This window comes from Rosa chinensis, chromosome 7 (assembly GCF_002994745.2).
Source record: "Rosa chinensis cultivar Old Blush chromosome 7, RchiOBHm-V2, whole genome shotgun sequence".
NCBI classification, from domain to species: Eukaryota; Viridiplantae; Streptophyta; class Magnoliopsida; order Rosales; family Rosaceae; genus Rosa; species Rosa chinensis.
Window position 1 is genome coordinate 39,720,492 of NC_037094.1, and position 25,712 is coordinate 39,746,203.

General features: G+C 39.2%; 2 protein-coding genes and 1 non-coding gene across 3 annotated transcripts; 1 reads left to right on the forward strand and 2 right to left on the reverse strand.

The window, feature by feature from the left end:
• Positions 1 to 2,572: 2,572 nt before the first annotated feature.
• LOC112181078 lies at positions 2,573 to 2,674 on the reverse strand. The gene has a single exon (XR_002928686.1). It is a non-coding gene; the product is annotated as a U6 spliceosomal RNA (small nuclear RNA).
• Positions 2,675 to 3,354: 680 nt separating this feature from the next.
• LOC112176657 (stromal 70 kDa heat shock-related protein, chloroplastic) lies at positions 3,355 to 7,677 on the forward strand. The gene is made up of 8 exons (XM_024314706.2): positions 3,355 to 3,972; positions 4,188 to 4,440; positions 4,586 to 4,665; positions 5,460 to 5,602; positions 5,725 to 5,823; positions 6,024 to 6,213; positions 6,379 to 6,777; positions 6,927 to 7,677. Exons 1-8 carry the CDS (start codon positions 3,454 to 3,456, stop codon positions 7,338 to 7,340), a joined length of 2,097 nt encoding a protein of 698 aa, XP_024170474.1. The 5' UTR covers positions 3,355 to 3,453; the 3' UTR covers positions 7,341 to 7,677.
• Positions 7,678 to 7,949: 272 nt separating this feature from the next.
• Positions 7,950 to 9,149, reverse strand: LOC112176659 (the record flags this gene model as incomplete). The annotated part of the gene is made up of 2 exons (XM_040511443.1): positions 7,950 to 8,857; positions 8,969 to 9,149. Coding segments are annotated over 2 exons (1,089 nt in total), but the record flags the coding sequence as incomplete, so codon positions are not given.
• Positions 9,150 to 25,712: the final 16,563 nt, after the last annotated feature.

Consider the following 25,712-nt stretch of genomic DNA (forward strand, 5'->3'; position numbering starts at 1 on the left):
TTCCCCATATTCTACTATTTGTTACTTGACTAGCGGGGCTAGTCCGATTCTTTTAGCCAGCGGGGACTGGTATGTTTTCACGAGACTCCGAGTTTTAAAGACATACGTTTTATAAATGTTGCATGCATCGGGAATTTTTTTTTTTTAAGAAATAAATGTGGGAAAGTATGAAATCTTTTTCTTTTTAATTTGTTTATTTTTGTCCACTCACGCTAACGTTTTTCATCTACTTTCCCCTGGGCCTTTCGGTTTCTAATGCCCAGTTTGCAGGCGTTATTAGTTGAGGTCGTGCGTACGTGGTTCGAGGCATAGTTGACGAATAGCTTCCGCACTTCTTTGTTTGGCTCTGATCTATTGTGGGTTACTGTTTTGGGTAGTCCACTTTAGGGGTGACTCGACCAGTTCTCGGTAGAGTTATCACTAAGGTGGGCCCTGCAGGGCCACTCCGGATTTCGGGGTGAAATCCGGGGCGGGTCCTGTCAGGCGGTGCTGTTGCAGATGCGAACTTGGGTTGAGGGATGGCACAGACTCCTCATTACCTAGGCCTTTTGGGCCTGGACATTGCATTTGGACCCCAATTGGGCTGAAGATTGGGTTGGGGCCTATTTGAGCCCTGCCTTAGGTTATAGCTTATATTTTATTTAATGTCTTTATTTATTTACGTTGTTTAGTTATGTAGCGCTTTATGCAAGCAATATGTCCCTACATTAGTTGTGTAGGGCTAGTCGAGCTATGTGCCTGGTGCACTCAAAGTGCCTTGTCTGCTCTAGGTAGGCGACGAGTTTCTTGCTTCATCAAATGGTCGCTACCACCTAGTGGTAGGGTAAAACTAAGTGTTGTCGGATCTATCCTCTGGCAACAACATAGTAGGAAAGATATGCATCTAGTAATTATGCTACGACGTAAACGAGTTACATATCTAGTTATCTTTTTGTTATGCCACTGTTATGTCAAAGCAAATAGAGGAGCTAGTTGGTGCTTGTTAGTATACATGAACTTTGTAGAGATTCCTGATATCATTTCGGGACATACTCTAGATGCTTATTGTAATAAGAGATTTAGGCTCAATGTCTCTCTGTATTCGACAGTTTCATTAATCAAGGCTTAAGGGCAGCCGCACCAACCTTTTATTTATTTTTTATTTTTTAAAAATGAACAGTTAAGATGTTGATATGTGATTGAAAAGTGGGTCTCACAAATGATTTCTTAAAATGATTGAAAAAAAAAGAACCCTTCTAGTGAGGGATCTGGTCATTTTAAGGGATCACTTATTAGACTAATTTTTTGATCACATATCAACAACTCGACCGTTTAATTTTTAGGTCTTTATGAATAGATAGATCACTTATGTAAATTTTCAGCAAAATTGATGATCGTTAAGGTACCGAACTAGATCAAATCAATAGACGAACCGAATTTGTTCAACTTGAACCGTTCATGTTTAGAAATGTAAATTATGATTATGAATGCCTTAACGATCATCAATTTGGCTAAAAAAATTTAGAAGTAATTTACACATTGGAACTTAAAAATTGAAAAATTGAGATGCTGAAATGTGATCGAGAAGTGGGCATCACAAGAGGATCTCTTAGTGTAAGAACCTTTCTAGTGAATGATCCATTTTTTTGGCCATTTTAAGGGATGGTTTATTATACTAATTTTTTGATCACATATTGAGATCTTTGACCGTTCAGTTGTAAGGTTTATATGAATGGATCACTTATGCAAATTTACAGCCAAATTAATGACCGCAAAGGTTTCAAACTAGTTTAAATCAACAGACAAACCAAATCTGTTCAATCTGAACCGCTCATACCTATAATTCTGAAATACAATTATGAATGTCTTAACGATCGTCAATTTGGCTAAAAATTTACATAAATGATCTATTTGTATATATCTAAAATCTAGTGGCAGGGTGAAACTTAGTGTCGCTGGATGTTTTATCCCGTGGCAACATGATGGGAAAGCTATACGTATGGAAATTATGCTAAGCTGTAATCGAGTTGCAGACCAAGTTATCTTTCCGTTGTGTCACCGCTGTATGACTTATGTCAAAGCAAATAGAGACGCCAATAGAGCGCTCTTTGCTAGTTGGTGCCTATTAGGATACATGTTTGTAGTCGAGGCTCCTGTTATTATCTCAGGAAATTCTCTTGCTGTAATTTGTTCTCTGGGGTTTAGGTATCATGTCCCCCCCATGTATTCCGCTGTTTCACTAATCAAGGCTTGAAGACAGCCGCACCGGCCCTTACTTCAAAAAAAAAAAAAAAAAAATCTGAACGGTCGAGATCCTAATTTGGGATTGCAAAGTTGGTCTAATAAGCAATTCTTTAAAATGACTATAAAAAGCGATCCCTCTTAATTCTCATTTGTTTAGGCATTGTTCTTTTTTTTGGCGAAATACGAATGCAGATTATCAATTGGACATTCATATTTGTGAATGAAAGTAGACAAATTATATTTATAATGGTCAAAGGTGTACAAATAAAACACTAGGAAAAGTGCTATTCATAGACACAAAGAAAACAAATATATTGGCTAGCATCTGCCCTTATATATTTATTTTTTTTCAAATCTGGTTTATTTCTCGATTTATATGTGACATACTTGTGCAATGATCACGCTAATTTTTTCTCTATCGTTCCAATTTTATCAATGTCCCCGAAGAGACAACCGCCGCCATTAACGTCCACCTTTATAGATTAGTTTCTACTTGAGGTCAAACTGCTGCTGTTTTTATTTTGTATTTTTTTTTTATTACAAATCATGTAAGTGAAGTTGTCCCGCCAGGTATCTATTGAAGCTATCTCTTTGCAACCGATTCTTTAGGAAAGTTGGGAAATTCCATCAGTATAGATCGATAGGGTCCACCAGTAACCTCCAGCATCGTCTTTAGCCAATAATAATAAAAAAATAAAAAATTGTTGTCCTCGCGCACGCCTTCATTCAGAGGATTTTCAATTTGTTTTTTCGATTAACAAATGAGAATTATAACTTTCGCCAAAAAAAAGAAAGAAAGAGAATTTGTTGTAATTTTTGGTGAGTTGAACACGCAACTTTCTTGATAAAAATAAAAGGTCGCAAGTTTGTTTGCACTTTGCACCTTTCAGAAACATATAATTTGTTCTGGGCCTGGCTTGGGTTCCAAACAAATCCAATCAGCCGCTGGATACTTCCACAACCACCTCGATTGTTCCACCGAGAAGCTGGAAGCCTACAGAATCAGCCTACCCGTCAATCATACGGAACAGAGGCCAATAGATCATTCCAGAACCCCCGTCCACGTGGCGCCACCTAACCCTCACTCTCTTTCCCCCCGGAAGCCTTTTATCTCCACCTCGAAGAAGAGTGACTTCTCGGCAAACCCAAATAATATCTCTCTAGCCAGCTTCTCCCTTTCTTCTTCTTCTTCTGCGATCATTTCAAAACTAAACTCTCTGAGCTTGTTCTATGGCGTGCTCTGCTCAAATCAACGCCCTGGGCACTCCCCCGGGTGCTTCACTCCCAAGGACGCTGTTTTTAGGTCAGAGATTGGGACAAGCGGCGCCGTTGCGGGGCTTCGTCACCCTACGATCCAACGGCGCTGCTCGAAGGGCGGGACCGCTCCGCATAGTAAACGAGAAAGTTGTGGGGATCGATTTGGGGACGACTAACTCCGCCGTTGGTGCTATGGAGGGTGGTAAGCCCACCATAGTGACCAATGCTGAGGGCCAGAGAACCACGCCGTCCGTCGTCGCTTACACGAAGAGCGGCGATAGGCTCGTCGGTCAGATCGCAAAACGACAGGCCGTTGTGAACCCGGAGAACACCTTCTTTTCGGTGAAGAGGTTTATTGGGAGGAAGATGTCTGAGGTTGACGAAGAGTCTAAGCAGGTCTCCTACAAGGTTGTTAGGGATGAGAATGGGAATGTTAAGCTTGATTGTCCTGCTATTGGCAAACAGTTCGCCGCCGAAGAAATCTCTGCTCAGGTAGGAACTCTCCCAATGTCTTAAAATTCTCTGCTTTCGCTACTCTTTTACTTTCGATAGGAGAATGCCAATTCAATATTAATTTATTTAGTTTTGGTTAGAGCTTTTCGTCAATCAATCGCGTTATGTTGATGGAAATTGGTTTATGGACAAACAATTGTATTGCCTTGGTTTTGGTTTTGTTAATGTTATTCACATTTTTACTGCTGAACCAGGTTTTGAGAAAGCTTGTGGACGACGCTTCAAAGTTTTTGAATGATAAAGTCACCAAAGCTGTGGTTACTGTGCCTGCTTACTTTAATGATTCTCAAAGAACTGCTACCAAAGATGCTGGCCGTATTGCTGGGTTGGATGTTCTGAGGATCATTAATGAACCTACTGCTGCTTCCTTAGCATATGGTTTTGAAAAGAAGAACAATGAAACTATCTTAGTATTTGACCTTGGTGGTGGTACTTTTGATGTCTCAGGTATGGTGTTCGTTACTGGGACATACCGTTTGCCTTCTTGGATATGTTGCCTTTAGTCAATTATGTCACCATGAATCTGCTAGATTACTTGTAGTTTTGTGTACGCATGGAAATGATATACCAACTTGTTGTTCTTCTGCTACAGTGTTGGAGGTCGGTGATGGAGTGTTTGAAGTGCTATCTACTTCTGGAGATACGCATTTGGGTGGTGATGATTTTGATAAGGTAAGTAGTTGCTTTCTTTTTCTTTCTCTCTCTGCTGCGTTTAGTACACTTGGGACCTGTGTCTTATTCAGTTCCCCTGCCATTACATATTATATTTCATCCTTTTGGACTGTTTGATATGGAGTTTCCTTGCCATTGCTTGCAATGTTTCATCGTTTTGGACTACTTCTGACTTTCTGAGTTTTGTAAGAATCCTAAAGCTGTAGTTTTGGACGATTGCGGCTGGAAGCAACGGTAAAAAAAGAGAATATATATATATATATATATATATATATATATATATCTTACTTATAAGAATGTGTATTGAGGAACCAGTTATAGACTCTGGAAACTGTGCTATCTGATATATCTTATGTGGTTAATTTCAGATAATTAGACAAACCAAGTAACCACTGTTTGGTTGGCTGGAGGGGTTGTGCTAATTGGGAAAAAGACTTAAATCTTTATGAGCCCTTGTCTCATGATTGGTTTAGGCATTGCAAGTAATTGGACAATTGAAGTATGTTGAATGGCTTAGAATGTTTCCAATTGCTACTGCCTAGCAATTGGTTATGCAGAACATATTGAAAGAATACTTTCAAAAGTTCTGCAAACAGAAAACTATTTTAGCATTGTGATGGAAATTCACTGACCAAAACAAGTTAAAAATGCAAGTGAAACTCATTTTTCCTATGAAATAAAAGAAATTTCAATGTTATGTCCAGTTTAGTTGCTACAAATTTGGCCTTATCTGTTTTCCTTTTTTCCTTTGGGTGAAGTGATACATCAGATCTAATTCTGGTTTTATTATCCAGAGGATTGTGGATTGGCTTGCTGCGGAATTCAAAAGAGATGAAGGAATAGATCTATTGAAGGATAAACAAGCCCTTCAGCGGCTGACAGAGACAGCTGAGAAGGCCAAAATGGAGTTGTCATCTTTAACGCAGACAAATATAAGGTGTGTTGTGGGCTATATAAGAGATTGATGATTATCTATCTGTGGATACTTTAAAATTTAGGTACTTTTGGTGTTTTTTTATTTCTAGCAATTTCTCATTGGTTATAATTGTTTTGTTGCAGCTTGCCTTTCATTACTGCGACTGCAGATGGCCCCAAGCACATTGAGACAACACTTACAAGGGTCAAGTTTGAGGAGCTGTGCTCTGATCTCCTTGACAGGTAAGAACTGTTAGAAACTTGTAATGAAACTATTGATGTCTGCATTTTGTCATGAAGATCATTCTGTCGCTAATTCATGCTAATCCTATTTGATTGTTACTGAACACAGTAGGTTTTGTAGTGCTATCTTTGCCTCCTTTTCCTTCTCTACAACCCCTGAAAATTTTGCATCTCAACTAAACTTCAATATATTATTTCAGACTTAAAACACCAGTTGAAACTTCGTTGAGGGATGCAAAACTCTCCTTTAAAGACCTAGATGAGGTAATACTTGTTGGTGGTTCAACCCGTATACCAGCTGTTCAGGAGCTTGTGAGGAACTTAACCGGAAAGGAACCAAATGTTACAGTCAATCCTGATGAAGTTGTTGCCCTTGGGGCTGCAGTTCAGGTGGGTCATGATTTCTCTTTACAGTTGCTTACATTATGACTGATATATAATTGCCGTCTTTGGCAACTTGTTTTAGTGCTTTTACAGTTACTGGTTTTATATTCATGTTATAGTTTTGCTACTATGGTTACCTTACTGGTGCTACTTTAATTTACTGGACTCTAGGCTGGTGTATTAGCTGGAGATGTGAGTGACATCGTATTGTTGGATGTGACACCACTGTCACTGGGTTTAGAGACTCTGGGTGGCGTCATGACAAAGATCATCCCAAGAAATACCACTCTCCCTACCTCTAAGTCGGAGGTGTTCTCAACGGCTGCAGATGGGCAGACAAGTGTGGAGATTAATGTCCTTCAAGGGGAGAGAGAATTTGTTAGAGATAACAAATCTCTTGGCAGTTTCCGTTTGGATGGTATCCCGCCTGCACCACGTGGGGTTCCTCAAATTGAAGTAAAGTTTGACATTGATGCCAATGGTATTCTCTCAGTATATGCTGTTGACAAGGGCACTGGCAAAAAGCAGGACATCACCATTACCGGTGCGAGCACATTGCCCAATGATGAGGTATGTTTATGATATGTTACTAGATTGTTTAAAAATTGTTGGCTTTTTCATGTTCAATTTGGAGTAGAACTTTTGGCATGTTGGACTTCCTGGTTCTTTATGTTTGAACTCTTGGATTTTGTTTAAGGAGAATGTCTTGAAACATACAGGTACAAAGAATGGTTAATGAAGCAGAGAAGTTTGCAAAGGAGGACAAGGAGAAGAGAGATGCCATTGACACAAAGAACCAGGCAGATTCCGTAGTCTACCAGACTGAGAAGCAGCTGAAGGAACTGGGAGACAAGGTTCCAGCCCCAGTTAAAGAGAAGGTTGAGGCAAAACTCGGAGAACTCAAGGAAGCTATTTCTGGGGGTTCAACCCAAGCTATTAAGGATGCCATGGCTGCTCTCAACCAGGAAGTCATGCAGCTGGGACAGTCCCTTTATAACCAGCCTGGTGCCCCTGGTACAGGCCCAACAGCACCCGGTGCTGAAGCTGGGCCTGGGCCTTCAGAGTCGTCATCATCATCCGGCAAGGGACCTGAAGGAGATGTTATCGATGCAGATTTCACCGACAGCAAGTGAGCATATATTTTGGATAGATAGTGGTTTTCTTATTTGTTTTTCTTGCCTACTAGATGTGTATAATAGGAGAACCGAGATGGGCAGGATCCGATGGGGTAGTTGGGGTTGGTTGGGTTCATTTTTGTTTGGACGAGAATGGGAAATATTGTTGCTAGAAGATAGAGGATTAGTTACTTTACTTGAAATTAAATTAGGTGAAGATAGCAAGATGGTGGATTGATTAGTTTGAGCAGCATCCGTATAAATGCTGAACAGTGACGTTAACTGAGGAGTGAGGAGTGTGTATCTTTGCTTCCACCCAATAATAATCCCTACTCCTTTTGGGCCTTGCCATGTAGTTTACCTCGTCTTTTTTTTTTTTTTTAAAGATTTATTTCCGTATAAAGGAATGGTTCTGATTCTTATGGTCTTTTTTCCTTTTTTTATTTTTATTTTTTGATTAAGGGTCTTTTTTCCTTTTTACTATCAGAGATCAAAATTGATCAGTGGTATTAACAGACATGGCTTATAAGTAGAGAATCAAAAAGGAAAAATTGTAAAATTCACCCAGTTGAGAGAGACTAGAGGTGCCTGATGAAGAAATCTGAAATCAAGTCACTAGCTCCCTAGCTAACATTGTCGAGGACTTGTTGGAAGACTCTCAGCTCTATCAACCCTGTTGTAGCCATATGGATCATCACAATAATCGTTGCCTTCTCCTGCATTTGGTCCTTGGTTTTGTTGTCTCGGGCTACTGCAACCCGAATTATGACGAGACTGACCCATCAAGCTCCTCACGCTCCCTGACTCGGATCTTCCCCTGGGAGACATATGGGGCGGGGTGGGACTGCCTCGACCACCTCTACTGTGGTTGTGGGGGTGCGAGTTTCTTGATAGGCTTCTAGAGATTTGGTAGTGGCCACTTTGGGGTTGTTGGTAATGGTATCCACCACCACCACCCTGGTGGTGACGGTGAGCAAAGTTTAGGTTGTGGTATTGTTGAAGATTAAGATTACCAGAAAGGCTGGGAGAGCTCTGCACTTTATGCATAACAGGAGGAAGCGAAAATCTACTGGCTTGTAATATTTGGTTAGCTTCTTGTACCACCATAAAATGGTGTTCGGGCGATCCTGACTTGGGGGAAGAACAAGCAGAGGAAAAGCTAGCAAGGGGGCTGTAGCTGGCTATGGGGCTGCTGCAATTCCCAATGCTGCTGGTGCCGGCGATGTGAGGGCTGCCTATGATTGAGGGTGGCTGTTGTTTCGATGAACGGACTATGCCATTGATGGCGTCAATGTAACGCTGCTCTAGCTCCAATGAGTGGCTGCTGTTTTCTATCATGATTGGCTTGGATGGAAACAAGAAGGTCCTTAGCCTAGGACTCATGCCTTGGTTTTCTTGTCTATCATATTCGTCCAGCATGTGCTTTACATCTTCGTCGCTTCGAACAGAGACCAAGGCATCCAGATCTTCAGGGATTAACTGGTACTTCAACACCATGTCCCCATCAACTACTGCACTCAATTTGTTCATCAATTCTGCAATGTCATCATCATCATCATCATCATCATCATCATCATCATCATCATACATTGTATATATAGGGAAACAAATTAACCGTGCATATATGCATGCATGAATTCATGTACCAGAAAAAGTTGCGTCGCGGGACCAGGCAAGGACACGAGTCTCGCCACCAACGTACTTTAGGATGCCGTCGGAAGGTCTAGGTAGGATTTTCCCGCCATAGCTGCACAGCAACTTGATCCTATCCCTGTTCTTCTTCGGCGATCCCAAACCCGACGACGCGTTCTCTTGCCCACCCCCGCCGGCTTCACACGCCATTTTTCATCTCAAACCACTTCAAAATAATCTACATACAAATCCCCTCCCCTCTTCCTCCTCTTTGGCTCCAGAATCACCCTCCTCTACGTAAAAATCGTACAATCACAATTGCCGGCGAACAAAAATATCTAATGCAGATAACAAATTAATATTTTAGTCTATCTATCTCCAAATGTTTAAATATTTAGCAAACAATGAACAGGGTATGTTGTTGATACCAACGGACGAGGAGGCGCAGTTGAAGAAGAGAGGAGGAGAGAATTGAATCGGGAGTCACTTGCAAAGTTCTTTTCTTTTTCGATTAGTGAGGAAAGAATCCAAAAATAGCGGAGTAGTTTGGTTTGCTGTTTCTACGGATTTCCCTGAATCTCTCTCTTTCATTTAATACAATTTTTGTGCTAATCTAACTGTAACAAAATATATTTTATTTTTGAGTACTAAAAAAAAACTACAAAATGTAAAAGTAAAATGCAAATGGAATTGGTCTACTCATTTCATTTCATAGTCCCTTTATATAGGGATAGAATTACAATGGAAATATCGATTACATTAATGATACTAAATGCTGATTGAGCTGTGATTGTAATTCCTTGATTCTCTCCTCGTCAGTTGCTTTGACGAAGGCACATAATGTGTTTTTCCTTTAACACTCCCCCTTGTGCCAAGTCAAAGACGAAATGGTGCATGAGTTGTTGCCTCACTAAAAACTTTGCCAAGTAACAATAAAGTGGGACAAAAAATACACCTTGGTCGAAGAAAAAGAGCACAACGCACCTTCTACATTTGAGGATGACATGTGTGTGTTAGACTCCCCCTGACGTCTACACCTCCCCCTGATACTTGCATTAACCAAGGGAGTTTGGAAAGACTTCTCATTCCTATGTTTTTCACATGTTTCTCAAATGTGGCCTTGGGCAATAATTTGGTGAACAAATCTGCCACATTCTCCTCAGACCTTACTTGATTCACTTGAATCTTGAGGAGAGCCTGTTGTTGCTGATTGTAGAACTACTTTGGCGATATGTGTTTTGTGTTATCACCCTTAATATAACCTAGCTTCATCTGTTCGATGCAAGCTGCATTGTCTTCATAAATGCAAGTAGGCTCTTCAGTGGTAGAACTCAAACCACCAGTCCCTCGAATATGTGTAATGATAGTTCTTAACCATACACACTCACGAACCGCCTCATGTAGAGCAATGATCTTTGAGTGGTTCGAGGAGGTAGCCACAAGGGTCTTCTTGGTTGATTTTCAAGATATCGCCATGTTCCCATTGGTAAATACATAACCAGTTTGGGAACGATCTTTATGTGGGTCAGAGACGTATCCAGCATCAGCAAAACTGACCAAGTCAACATTTCCTTTAGGGATTGCAGTTCTATCTGCGGTCCCTCTTGTCTCTCTGTAGGGAAAGAACAGTCCCAAGTCAATGGTTCCTTTTAGGTATCAAAAATTATTCTTGATACCATTCTAGTGACACTGCGTTGGCGCTGAGCTAAATCTAGCTAACAAGTTCACTGAGAATGCAATGTCTGGTCAAGTACATTGGGTTAAGTACAATAATGCGCCTATTGAACTTCGATAGGGAATTTCAGCTCCCAACACCTCTTCGTCATCTTCCTCTAGACGAAATGGAAATTTCTTTGCATCCAAGCTTAGACCGATCATGGGAGTGCTAGCAGGATGCGTTTTGTCCATGTTAAATCGCCTGTCTTTTGGACATACACAGCCTGGTGGATTAGTATTTCACAAACTCGGTGTTCTAGTTCAAGGCCTAAACAGAATCGAGTTTTCCCAAGATCCTTCATCTCAAATTCGGATTTCAAGTAGCTCGCGGTTTCTCTTATTTCATCATATCATCGACATATACAGCTACAACTGCAAATCCGGAACTTGTTTTCTTTTTGAATACGTAGGGGCATAATTCATCGTTCTTATATCCCTTCCCAATCAAGTAGTCACTTAGACGGGTATACCACATCCGCCCGGATTGTTTCAATGCGGAAAGTGAGTGTTTCAATCTAATTGCAAACGCACTCCGTGGTTTAGAGTCAATTGACTTGGGTAATGTAAGGCCATCAGGCACTTTCATATATATCTCTGAATCAAGATCCCAATGGAGATATGCAATAACCACATCCATGAGCTCCATTTCCAGTCCTTCGGAAACTACCAAGCTAACTAAGTAGCTGAACGTTATAACGTCCATTATGGGAGAGTATGTCTCCTCGTAGTCAATTCCAGGGCGTTGTGAGAAACCTTGCGCCACAAAGCGAGCCTTGTACCTCAGGACTTCATTCTTCTCATTACGCTTTCTGACAAAGACCCATTTATGTCCTACAGGCTTTACACTTGGTAGGGTTAGCACTACAGGATCAAATACCTGTTTCTTTGTCAGAGAATCTAATTCTGCCTGAATTGCTTCTTTCCATTTAGGCCAATCTACTCTTTGTTGACATTCTGCAACAGAGCATAGTTCGATATCATCGTGCTCTATGATTTCTTGAGCAACAGTGTATGTAAATTCATCATTAATGTGTATGGAAGATCTTTCTATCAACTCTTACGCACTCTCATAATCCATTGAGATTTCTTTGTTCTCTGGAATCATTTCAAACATCGGAGCGTCCTCCAGTATTGATTCATGGACATAACTATAATCAGAGATAATCTCATGAGAGGGATTCTCTACATTGATGATTAATGGATTGGTTTGTGCCTTACTCGCCCCCTTCTTCCTTGGGTGAGTGTCAATCGAACCAAGTGGTCTCCCCCTCTTCCTTTGGGGAGCCACGGCCTCAACCACACCTCCACTAAGTGTGGTTGCAGTGCCTTTATCTGCGGCACCGTGCCCCTTGTTGGGGACTTCTAACCTTGCAGGCACATTTGCAGCTGGTATATGTGATCTCGTCACCTTTGCGATATCAGTAAACGCGTCAGACATCGAATCTGCTACGTTCTGAAGATCGATTATTCTTTTCACTTCACTTTCACATTGTGAAGTGCAGGGATCAAAATGAGACAAAGTGGGGACAAACCATGATAATTCCTGTCGTTCCCTTGGAAAATCCTTTTTCCTATCTCCCCCTAACGATGGGAAGACTGTCTCATCAAAGTGACAATCCGCAAATATTCTAGCGATAAAGAGATCGCCTGTCAAGGGTTCCAAATAGCGGATAATTGTTGGGGATTCGTATCCAACATAAATACTTGATCGTTTCTGAGGACCCATTTTGGTACGCTGTGGGGGCGCAATAGGCACATATACTGCGCAACCAAATATGCGTAAGTGTGAAATGTCAAGCTCATATCCAGTTACCAACTGGTACGCAGAAAATGGTTGGCTAGCAGTGGGTCTGAAACGAATAAGTAAAGCTGCGTGCAATATTGCATAACCCCATGCAGATATAGGCAGGTTGGTGGGCATATCCAATGCCCTAGCCACCATCTGTAGCCTTTTGATAGTGGCTTCTGCGAGACCATTTTGTGTATGCACATGGCGTATAGGATGCTCTACATCGATCCCAATAGACATGCAATAATCATCAACTGCTTTTGATGTAAACTCTCCAGCGTTATCAAGCCTTATAGACTTGATAGAGTGATCAGGGTGGTGAGCCCTTAAGCGTATAATCTGTGCTAGGAGTTTTGTAAATGCAGCATTTCTTGTGGACAATAAAACGATATGTGACAATAATCATCAACTGTTTTTGATGTAAACTCTCCAGCGTTATCAAGCCTTATAGACTTGATAGAGTGATCAGGGTGGTGAGCCCTTAAGCGTATAATCTGTGCTAGGAGTTTTGCAAATGCAACATTTCTTGTGGACAATAAAACGACATGTGACCAGCATGCGAGGCATCCACTAGAACCATAAAGTACTTTAATGGTCCGCATTCTAGATGGATAGGTCCACAGATATCTCCTTTGTATCCTTTTTAAGAATGGAATGTTTTGTTTTGTATCTTTAGCATAGGAAGGTCTCGATCCTGTTTTTTCTAAAGAGCAGGTTCTGTAAAACGAGTGATGTGCCTTTGAAATAGTCAATGAGGCATAATAAGAGGGAGGTAGTGCTTCTGGTACTTTAGAAGGCAATGACTGCATTTGAGCAGTACTAGGACTGACATCTTGCAGTGTGACGGATTTTGGTCCCATTTTATTTTTCACTCGAAAGAAGGGATGTCCATCTGAGTTCTTTAAAATACGGATCATCATGTCATGACCGGGGTGCCCTAGGCGGTCATGCCAAAGCCTGTATGAGTCAGTGTCCCACATTTCATTGTTGGTGACAGCATAGGATTCAATGATCCGAATCGTAGTGAGGTACAGTCCACTAGATTGACTCATAAGTTTCTCTAAAATGTGTTTCCTTCCACATTTATTAGAGGTAATATAAAAATATTCAGTTCCATTCTCACAGTGTGTTTTTACATGATAACCGTTGGCATGAATATCTTTGAAACTTTAACAAGGTTTGATTAGCTCTTGGTGCATATAGAGCGTCTGGGACTTGAAATGTTGTGCCATTAGGCAGCAAAAATTTGGCAATTCCTCGCCCTCTTATTACTTGTGATGATCCGATCATCGTAGTCACAGAGGAATTATAGGCTATTAATTCAATGAATAATTGCCTATTTCTTAATATTGTTGTGATTCCCCGAAAATTCTTATTTGTTTTCCGAGGATTTTTTGAAATTTAAATTGTGGGTATCGGACGTTTTCGTGGCTCGTGGATGGAGCAGAAGTGTTTCGGGCGAATAATTATTCAAGAAGCGTCATTTAGGGGGGCGCAAGGGTTGACTTTTTATTCATTGAGATTCTCCAAAAACTTCCTTCATGAAAGTCGTAGAGCGCATCAATACGAGTTCGTGGATATGTGGAACGCAGAAATCGGAGTTCGTATGAAGAAGTTATGGCTGTCGGAAAAAGTTTCCATTATGGTATATATGGGATTTTCCGGAAAAATATCAGAAAAATCAGAGTTTCCATTTTGGGAAACTTCTCTCTCTCTCTCTCTCTCTCTCTCTCTCCCTCTCTCCCTCCCTCTCTCCCTCTCTCCCGACCCGGTTTTGCCCCTTCCCTTCGCCGACCGATTTCTTCACCGTCCGGCCACCAATCGGGGCGATTCTAAAGGGAATCCTGCTCGCCTCAGTCCCCTCTACACGTCTGTGGTGGTGATTCGTCGTGGAAAGCACCGTAGATGGCGCTACAAGGTCGGGAAGTTTGGCGGCGATGATGCTTCAAACCCAGATCGGAACTTCCGATTCCGGCCACCTTTGCTGGTGATTCTTGAGGGCTTTTGGAGCTCGGAGGACGTAGATGCTTCTCTCAAAGTGGCTTGGAGCGGTTTCACTTGTGGAGGACGAATCGAAGCTTTGAAATTCTAGAGTTTCCATCAAGCTGTTTTGTTCTAAGGTAAAATTTGATCAATTGATTCATAATTGGACTTTGGTGTAGTTATGAAAGTTTAAATTGGAGTTGAGATGAAGAACTTTGGTGTTGGGAGTTTTGTCAAATTCTGACTTTGGTCTGGCGGCGGTGCCGCCACTGTGGTGGTGTTTTTCAGTAGTTTCCAGCCACCTCAGGGATAGTTTCTATTCCTGAGTTCGATCTACTCATCGATACGAGCATTTCGATATATTGTTTGTAATTTTTGGAGATCATATGAGCATGTTAGGGTTTTTACGGTTTCAGATCGTTCGATGTTTCGATCCGTGAGGATTCGAGCGCTCGATTGACTTGTGGTTTCGACATATCGGTCGTAGATGTATTCTAGAGACATTGGGTGGTTTCAGATGTGGTTTCGCCTCGATTGGCGTCACTTTGGGGATTTTAGTTCAAAACAGGGGTTTCGGACTTAAATCGTTTGTGAATTGTTACTAAGTGGAAACCGATTGTGATTAGGTACTTGACGAAGTATTCTTAGAAGGTAGTTTTGTGGGTTGGCTGCTTTGTTCTGTATTGAAGACGTAGCAGGAGTTTTGAGGTGAGAAATCTCATGATGTTTATTCACGAACGGGTTTACCATATTGTCTTGGAGTTATGGGATTAACTGTGATAATAGTGGTATTAGTGGCATTCCTGAGTGGATGATCATGTATATATATATATATATATTTGCATGATATATATATATATATATGTATTGGTGGAATCTGTGTGATGAGTTGGATGATTGCTATCTGTGTGATGACTGATGAAATTGTGTTTTGAGTTGTGATTGTAGGATATCATGTGTTGAGATACCATGGGTCTAATATGACAGTCTTAAGTGAGATGTAAGATATGGTAGCTTGTGCAGGAATATCTGTGTGATGAATTGATGACATCAGTATGATGAATCTTTGTGATGATTGTCATGTAAAGCTTGTGTAGAAATATCTGTGTGATGAATCTATGTAATGATCGCTATCTATGTGATGACCGGCGATATCTGTGTGATTATTAGTTGGATGATCGCTATTTATGTGATGACCAGCAATATCTGTGTGATGATTAGTTGGATGATCGCTATCTATGTGATGACCGGCGATATCTATGCGATGATCAGTGTGATGACTGCTCGGTAACGGAGCTGAATTGTTATTAAGTTAATAATAATCGAGAAGATTGCTGTGATGGTCGAGGCTACCTACAGACGTCAGAGTGTGAGATTACGATGACTACTTTGACTTGAATTGCTTGACTTAATGTGACCTCCTGAACTAAATTATATGCATGGGTTACTATGAATTGTTTTGCTTGTTTTGAATTGTGATTTGAAAATACCAGATGGAACAATGACTCTATATTTTTAAGAATAATAAGGCTTTGTAATTTAAACAGCTTAAGCAAGAAGAACACAAGAATTGCTGACGCAGTGTAAACCTCACCACTGAGGAAACATCACTGCGTGGCTTTTAACGTAGCTAACACGAGGAACAAATCCACTATTAATTCAAATTGTTACAGATTACAAGTCGTAGTATCAAACACAATTACGTTACTAGCAGCACCGCTAACTTGTATACAATTTGAAACACCTATACTGTAACTTCAATTCTATCAATGACTGTGAAGCTTCAACGAATCACTCGTTCCCTTTTCACCCTGTATCAAGGACTCACTGATCTCAAGTATGATATGTGAGAAAGGATGCAATGAAATAGTCAAGCAGATATGAAGGAGAGTTTTTCCAGAAATCAGTTTGAGAAGACTTATACAACACATGAAACAAAACAAAGATTGTCTATGACTAAAAACCGTTCCTCACAATGCAGTTTAAAAGCCCTTTTATAGAGGAGCACAACTCCCCCTCAATCAAATCTTTTCTTGTCAACAAAAACAAGGTAAAACATGTAAAGGTTTCAAAACTGCTTTCAATAAACATTCAATACATTCTCACTTTTTGAAAATCCAATCTATAATTGATGTGCATATCAAAAACGTTTAATGCAGTTCAATCAATCTATTTGATATGCATATCAATTTAGATTTTTTTTTTTTGAATAAAGGGCTGGTGTGGCTGCCCTCAAGCTTTGATTAATGAAACTGTCGAATACAAGGGGGGGACATTCAACACATGATCCGATCTTATGCAGAATGATATGGAATGAATACCATCTTTAACTGAAATGATCTTCCTTGATCTTCTCTTCATGATTCGATTCTGCAATCTTTCTCTTTGTTTCCTTGAACCACCGGAAAGGCAAGAGAATTACTCTCTCAATCTACTGCATCTTTTGTTCTCCTTGTGACCATGGGAAATCATGGGTTGAATGGTAATATTGCCCAATATACTTACAATCTCCCCCTCAACACATGACTTTTTCATCTTTGTACCCCTGCCTGCATGTTAGATTTCACAGATAACCACTAATCAAGAACAAAAAGATGCAAATTGGATTAAGGAATCAGTTTCCATCCTTTTCCAAATCCAAGTTGTCAAAAACAGATATCAAATAAAATAGTGATAATAATAAGCATCCCAAATAGTTTGTCCTTATGCACTTACAATCCCAAAAACCAAATTAAATATTGTCCAACAAAAATTAAAATGCAAAAACAGAAAAAAAAGAAAAAGTTTTACTTCTCCCCCTTTAAATGGGAAGGCACATCAAATTCCTCCATGAGCTTGGTCACAGTGTCTTGAAACTCCTCGTTGTCCATGGTGCCATGGCTTTCCTCCTCATGTGCATCGGGCTCCTGGAAGTGCACGGATGGATCAGGAGCGCCAAACCCAGGAGGGTGATGGTGCTGAAATAGCCTCACAATTTAACCCTGCAAAATGTTGTTATCAGTATAGGATAAGCAGGGATCGTTCAGTCCGGGGATTGTAGGGTACACCTACACAAAAAGGTCAATTAACAAATAAAAGAATAAAATGGGGGGTTTTGAAATTTGGTTTCTAATCTACTTAAAATAAAATAAAAACAAATAAAACTATATACAATGATCAACTTCCCTAACCTAGACCAATACCACTCGGAAATTACTAAGTGTAAAAACTGAAATCCATTTCAACATGCTACAAAAATGTGCCCATCTTTAATGCCCAGATAAGAGCTCAAATGAAAAGCCTCAGCGGATCAATCCACTTATCTGATTCATTCTAATGTAGGCTTTGGATCGGAAAAGTCCTTACCAAGCCTAATACTACTAATTTTCGAAAACACTCAGCGTAATTCTCTTAACTAGTAGTATTATCTAACCCTCGAATCAACTCACACGTGTAAATTAACCATTAGACATAGAATTTAACACGTAATTTCCAGAATCATTTAATCATTAAAGAATTATTATTTTTACCACTCGTTAGAACTAATTACTACTTGTTTAACTCAGCGCCTTAACAAATAACGATCACTCTTGACAAATTAAGCAAACTCACAAGAACTCTCACCGTTATTTTAGTATGCAAACTTATGAACCTAACTCTGAAAATTAACTAAACACGTAAAAGGGCACAAGATTGTAACATGCATCATAAAAGAATTCTCGAAATTAACTCAATAATAAACTGAAAATATCAAAAATATTAATAAAAATATTCTGAAAATTCCATGTCTCCAATTACACAACTTGCAAATCCAAACACACAAAACCGAAATAAAAATTGTAAGTAGAGTCATAGTTACACTTTGAAGCTTTCCTCAGCGGCTTAGCAACAAGGTGATGAACTTGTCTCTGCTATGGTGGTGGAGCATCCTTGACTCAGCGCCTAAGAGCTTTGTAGATTGATGGTGTCACGGTCTTGTAGGAGATGGAGGTTTAAGGAGTGAATTGGGCAGAGTCTCGGAAAAGTTTTTGGCCAGGAAGTGATAGGCCAGGAATTATCTTAGTCAGGAAGTGATCTTGGTTGGGAAGTGATGCAAATTCAGTTCTGGACGTTGCCTATTTATAGGGGAGCATTGGTTGGCTTTTGTCGATCATACCCTTCATCATTGGATGGATGGGATTGTATCATAATTCCTTTAATTTTCCAACTGAAACATCTCCTTTAAGGCCTTAACTCGTCTCATAATGGGGCAATTCCTTTAATTTCCAAGCTGAAACATCTTTCTCTTATTTATTTTCCAGTTGAAACATCTTTCTCTTTTATTCCTCAACTGAAAACGTCTTTCTCCTTTATTTCCCTTCTTCATTGCTTGGTCAAATATCTTGATTGCTTTATTTTATGACTCCATCATTGATGTTTCCAAGAGTTCCACCATACAAGGTTTCCTACAACAAGCAGGAGAATATCAGAATTTTCTAGAGAAAATAAAGGGAATTAAAATGTAAAGACCGCAAAAACAGTCGACAGTAAGGAATCCTGATCCAGCTAGGATTTTTCATTAATTTTACTTTTTCTGCCTATTTCACTCCAAACACTCTACAAGACTCTGAAAACGACTCAATGACTCAAAACACTAAACTAAGGGAGAAACAAGGCTAAAATGAGGCAGATAATCAATAATATCGTCACACTTTTTGCTCCTATCAGTGGTGCTGCATGTTCCGGACTTCCTTGAGGAGGTTGTTCAGAGTGTGGTTGGTGCGGACTATGAGGGAGTGCATATCATCCATATCAGTAGTGAGGCAAGCGATCCGCCAGTCAGCTACCAGGTTGTGATCACGGAGACTGTCTAAGGAGATCGGAGGAGGCAAGGCAGAGGAAGAGGCTTTAGTAGGAAGTTGAGAAGATTGACGAGAGGGAGGAGGAGGAATCTGGCTGCGATCGCGAGGCATGCCAGGATGAAGGATGCCGGCTCTGGCAGCTGCCTGGCGTCCCTCCTCGGAAGGAGGAAGACGCTGGTAATCACCAATGCGTGAAGTGCGTTTCATGCGAACCATGATGAGAGAAGAAAAAGGGGGGAAAACCTGCACACTTAGACAAACCAGAGTGAAATCCGAGAGAGAAGATAAAGGGAATTTATAGCGAACCAGAGGGAAATCGAAGAGACAGACCAGTTATAGAAAGCGTTTCCAAGAAGGAGAGACAGTATTACAAGTTAGGTTACCGAGATACACGCATGCAAATAACGTCTCCCCCTCAACTTTTGCGTAATCAATAAGGAAATCAAATGCAACCAGATGGTAATCAAAGAGAATAAGATTGGGAGAGCAAGGATTCACACAATCTGCTATTTAAAGCACACAATATATTCTTCTGCAAAATATCAAGGCAATTAATGCATGTGTCATAATGGAAGAAGAAAATATATCATAGTTTGAACACAAAGAACACCAATCAGCTAGTGAAGGGAACGTATTCCGGAGCATCAGCCATGAAGTATTTTATCAACAAATAGGATGGGTACTCATATTTAGACCTGAATGAGTTAACCTGTGATAGAAGTGAGTATCGGCAATACGTGGGGCGTAGAACCAGTGTTTAGTGAAAGAGAGAAGAAGTGAAGAAGAACTTAACATATGAACCGAGCTCATGAAATCTCCTAGGAGAAGTGGGAAATATTGTTCCAAGTACCTAGCGTTAGTGAAGTCAGAGACTGCTTTATTTTGGTAACTTGAAAGTTGTGGTTGAGTCGGAGAGACAGAGTGGGAGAACTTGAAGTGAAAGAATTTATCATAAACTCAAAGGTAGTGATTTTTTTTTTTTGATCTGAAGAGTCGTGAATTTTATTAACTCCATAATTTAATAAGAGGTTGAATTAGGGAGACAGAGTGGCAGAATTTGAAGTGATAGAATTTATTGAAAACCAAAGGTCGTGAATTTTAATAAGAGGTATATGTGCTGATACAATGGTTGTAATTATAGTGAAGAGGTATGTCAAGAGACAAATACAATGGTTGTAATTATAGTGAAGAGGTATGTCAAGAGACACAATGGTTGATGATGATAACTATAAAATGAGCGAGTTAATAGATAAAATTTTCCCACAAGAGGCACAATGGACAGACTTAGCAACTTTCCAGACAAGTTAGTAGACAAAATTTTGTGTATTTTGCCAATTCAGTAGGCTGTGAAGACATGTGTTTTATCAAGCACATGGCGGTATACATCAAATAGGCTTTCACAACTTGTGTTCGATTGGAAGCATAACGGGAATTGGAGCAACCCAGAGTTTGTTGATACGTGCAAAAGCATTCACCAATTTAAACCCCGAAAATGTCATCGTTAGTGTATAGTAAATAGGGATCGTTCTATTTTGGGGATTGAGGGTACACCTGTCATTGTACAACAAGTAAAGAATTAAAATAAAAACAAAGTATAATATTCACACAATATATACAACTTACGAAATTAAAGGGGGTTTTAGGGTTTTAGGTTTTCAAAATTTAAAAGAAACAAAACAAAGAAATAAAATTAAGTAAATACAAAAACACAAGTACAAGAATGAAACATAAGAAACAAAGATTAAAACCAAGTTCATAATCAAATTCGATTCAATCTTACAATTGTTCTTCCAAGTCATGAGAAAGAAGTTGATCATGTGAAACATTTGAAGCAAACGATTTCCCATATTTTACTTTCCTTTACTAATTAATCTAAGTGAAAGCACAAAGATCAATCCTATCAAACATGCAATCAAAGTCTAGAAAGCTAGCAAATCAAGCCATGTTCAACGCAATAAACAAGAGAAAGATTATTAACTTAAGTGCACAACTTGGTATGAATAAGTTCATCTAATTGCAATCCTTTTCTATTAAATTCGATTCTTGTCTAAAACCTTTACTACTTTTGATTCAAATTTACAAAACTATTAGGTGAAAACTTAAATCTAGCACCAATTATATGCAAACCCTAAAAGTTTCGAACCATTTAAGTTAAACACATAAAAGATATCAATCAAGCAAATTTAATTGAACAATCTCACAAAAGCAACTATGGAATCACAATCATAATAATCGAAAACTTCATTCAATCATAGAATTCGGAATTTAACTTTGTTCAAATATTATTGTTAACTAGAACACATCCATACGAATCAATCAAGGGAAAATCAAAAGTGATTACAAGAACGAAGGTTGAATTACACCGCGAATCGAGATTGATAGGAGCATTTGAATGCGACGTTTTAACTGCATTTCCCTACATTTTTCTGCGCCATTTCCTTGAAAAATCCCTGTTTGGGAAAGTTTCCATTCTTTGATTGGGAAAGTTCCTTATTGTAGAAAGTTTCCATTTCTGTAGTTTTCATTTCTCATTTCTGGCAAGTTTCCATTTTCAGTTTAGGAAAGTTTCTATTTTTCATATTTAGTAAGTTTCTATTTTCATTTTTAGAAAGTTTCTATTTTCAGGACCTCCGAGCTAAAAAGTGGAAATGAACTCACAAATGGAAAGAGGAGCTTGCGAACGTCAAGACGAGCGAATATGAGAAGAAAAGGGTCACACAATTGAGCAGAAATGAAGAAATAAGCTTTCCTAATCCAACTAGGAAACCCTGCGAAATGGAGGAAGGCTTCCCAAGCAAGTTTCCAACGCAACCATGAAAAAGAAATGGAAAAATAATGTGTCTAGACGTTGGAGGAAGAAAAGGCTTGAAGATGAAGCAACGAGGCCCAAGAACTATATGGATTTGAGATGGATTTTCGGCAAAATGGATCAAGGCCCATGAAAGCCCATGAAATTAGGGTTTGTGACACAAGGATTAAACCCTAGAGATGCTTTGCCGTGAAAACCAAAGGGAAGAGAGAAAAGTGGCGTGAAAAATCAAGAAGAAATAAAAGATTATGCAAGAGATTTTCTAGGGTGAAGTTTATGGAAAGAAAAAGTGTGGACATCAAGAAAAGGACCAAATGGCGTCTAGATTCATTTCTTGAAACCCTAAGGATATCTTGGCCGAATTACAAGAAGAAAATCAGAAAATATTCAAGGAATTTCGGCAAGAATATATTAGGGAATCATCTTGGAGTTTTGTGATTGGTTGGATGACACACTAGGGCTTATTTGGCAATTTCTCATTGGTGGAAGGCATGTGGAATTATTAATTTAATTCCTTGGGAAATAAAACAGAAAATCACGGCTTGGAGGCCAAGTCTTGCCGTTCCCTATATATACTACACCCTAGACGTCTCAAAACAAGACCTGACAATTCAGAAAATTCTCTCCACGCGCGAAAGCTCTCTCCATTCTCTAGTTCAACCTTTGGCGTTTTCAAGCAAGGAAGGAAGAAGCAAGACCAAGCCGTGAGCATCTCCACCATTCCACCTTGAAGCCGTGCACTTTGAAGCTTGCTTTCGAGTTTCATTGTTTCATCATTCGAGTTATTCATCCACCTCTCCATTCACGGTGTAATTCAACATTCTTTCTTGTAATCACTTTTGATTCTCCTTGTTTGATTTCGTTAAAGATTGTTCTGGTTAACGTTTATGTTTGAACAAGGTTTATAATCTGAAATTTTATGATTGAATAAACGATTTCGAATTCTATGTTGTGATTCCAAAGTTGCTTATGTGTGATTGTTCGATTGAATTTGCTTTATTGATATCTCTTGTATGTTAATCTTACTTGGTTTGAAACTTTTAGGGTTTATGTATGAGTGGTGCTAGATTTAAGAACATGATTCAACTTTTTGTGTTATGAACTTAAATCGAAAGTAGTAAAGGTTTTGGACAAAGATCGAATTCAATTGAAAAGGATTGCAATTAGGTGAACTTATTCATACTAAGTTGTACGCTTGAGTTGATAGCCTTTCTATGTGTCTATTGCGTTGAATGTGTATGATTGACTAGCTTTCTAGGGCTTGATTACATGTTTGATAGGATTAGTCTTTGTGCTTTCCCTTAGATTAATTAGCGTTGAAAGTAAATTATGGGAAATCGTTTGCTTTCTAATGTTTCACATGATCAACTCCTTTCACATGACTTGGAAGAACAATGTAGGGTTCATTCGAATTCAATTATAATCTTGGTTTTAATCTTTGTTTCTTACATTTCATTCTTGTATTTGTGTTTTTGTTTATACTTAGTTTTAATTCTTTTAATTTTCGAAAAACCAAAAACCTAAACCCCCCCCCTAAATTCGTGAATAGTGTTTATGTGTAAATATTATACTTTGTTTTATTTTAATTGTTTAATTGTCTTACATTGACAGGTGTACCCTCAATCCCTGGAATAGAACGATCCCTACTTGCTTATACTACTAATGATATTTCTAGGGTTAAATTATATGCTTGCTTTGAGCGTATCAGAGATGGTGATGAAGAACTTGAACGTTTGACTCTTGAATCTTGGAAGCAAGCTTCAATACTCACGGCTTCAAGGTGAATTATGGAGGGATGCTCACGGCTTCTTCTTCCTTCTTCCTCCCTTAAATGAAATCGCAGAAGATGAACTAGAGAATGGAGAGAGGCTTGACGTTATGGAGAGAGTATTTTCTGAATTGTTGGATGTCTCAAACGTCAACTAGAGGGGAGTATATATAGGGACGTTGGGCTTGGTCTTCAAGTCTTCATGAATCTTCTTTTATTTTCCAAAGAATTATCAGAAATTGCCACATAATTCCAACCAATAAGAATTCGCCAAGTAAGCCCTATTGTGTTGTCCAACCAATCATAAAACTCCAAAATGATTCGCTAATATATAGTTGTCGAAATTCCATGAATATATTCTGATTTTCTCTTTTATTTCTGCCAAAATACCTTTAGGGAATGTAGGAATGAACCTAGACACATTTTGAGCTTTTTCTTGTTGTCCACACTTCTTCTTTCCTTAAAACTCTCCCTAGAAAATCGCTTGGCGTAATCTTTTGTTTCTTCATGATTTTCACGCCAACTCCTTCTTTTCCTCTTGGTATTTCACGGCAAACACTCCACCTATAATGCTTTGCATCACAAAACCCTAATTCCATGGGCTTTTGTCCATTTGCTGAAATCCACAAAGGTCTAGAATGCTCCTGGGCCTTCTTGCATCATCTTCAAGCCTTATAGTCTTCTAATGTCTTCAAGAAGCTTCTTTCAACTCCATGACACTTCATTTTTCCATTTTCCTTTCTTGGTTGCTTCGGAATCTTACTTGATACACTTTCCTCTTTTGAGCAGGGTTTCCGGGTTGAAACTGGAAAGCTTTATGTCTTCATTTCTGCTCATTTGTGTAGCCCTTTTTGTCTTATCTTTACACTTCTCAACGTTTGCTAGCTCCTCTTTCCTTTCGTGAGTGCATTTCCACTTTTTAGCTCCAAGAACCAGAAAATAGAAACTATTACTAAATATAGAAACTTTCCATAAATGAAAAATAGAAACTTTCTAAAAACCGGAAAAGCAAACTTTCTTAAATTAAAGGGATTCTTTTAAGGAAATAACTAAGTAAATATGAGGAATTAATCGTTAAAACGTCGCATTAAAATGCTCCTATCAAATTCCCCCACACTTAGTTTTTGCTAGCCCCTTAGCAAAATCAATACATAGACACGACTACGACTCAATAAACTAAGAAAGAGAGACTCAAACGAAAACTCTATTGCCCTTTAACATAGACACGACTACGATTCAACAAATTAAGAAAGAGAGGCATCTTTTATTGATGAAAGTATTTGTATTGAGGGCCAATAAATTATGTTTCATTGAGGAATGTTCGTTTTATTAATGGTCAACAAAAACATTTTTTATTCTTACACACCAGCGTCATGTTGTGGAATGTTCGTTTTATCTAGGATCAAGTATGATAGCCCAATTAATATATGGCCAAGTCCCTAAAGACGGCCTATCACAAATATCGGAGCCTAAGGTAAATCATTGAGGATGATTTGCTTTACTGATAGTCAATAGACCAATCTTTTTATTGAGAAACGTAGATTTATTGAAGGTAAATAAAGTATGTTTCATTGAGGAAAGTTCAGTCTATCAAGGGTCATCAAAAACGCTTTTTATTGCCCCCACTTACACACCAACGTCATGTTGAGGAAGGTTCGTTTATCTAGGATCAAGTATAATGTATTATGGCCAAGTCCCTAACGACTGCCCTATCACGAATATCTGAAGCCTAAGCCTAAGCCTGACCAATCGGCGGTTAAAGTTGTGTTTCTTCGAGGGTTAATAAAGTCTGTTTCATTAAGGATATGGCGTTTTATTTAGGTTCATGTTCAGATCGGTTATTTCTAGTGCATTCGTGCGCCTCCCACGTTCT

Excerpts from the sequence above, each read along its gene's own strand:
- LOC112176657 (XM_024314706.2), top strand. The coding sequence starts at position 3,454 with ATGGCGTGCTCTGCTCAAATCAACGCCCTGGGCACTCCCCCGGGTGCT. Across the intron at positions 5,603-5,724 it reads TTAACGCAGACAAATATAAG|CTTGCCTTTCATTACTGCGA; the intron begins GTGTGTTGTGGG and ends GTTTTGTTGCAG. Across the intron at positions 5,824-6,023 it reads TGCTCTGATCTCCTTGACAG|ACTTAAAACACCAGTTGAAA; the intron begins GTAAGAACTGTT and ends ATATTATTTCAG.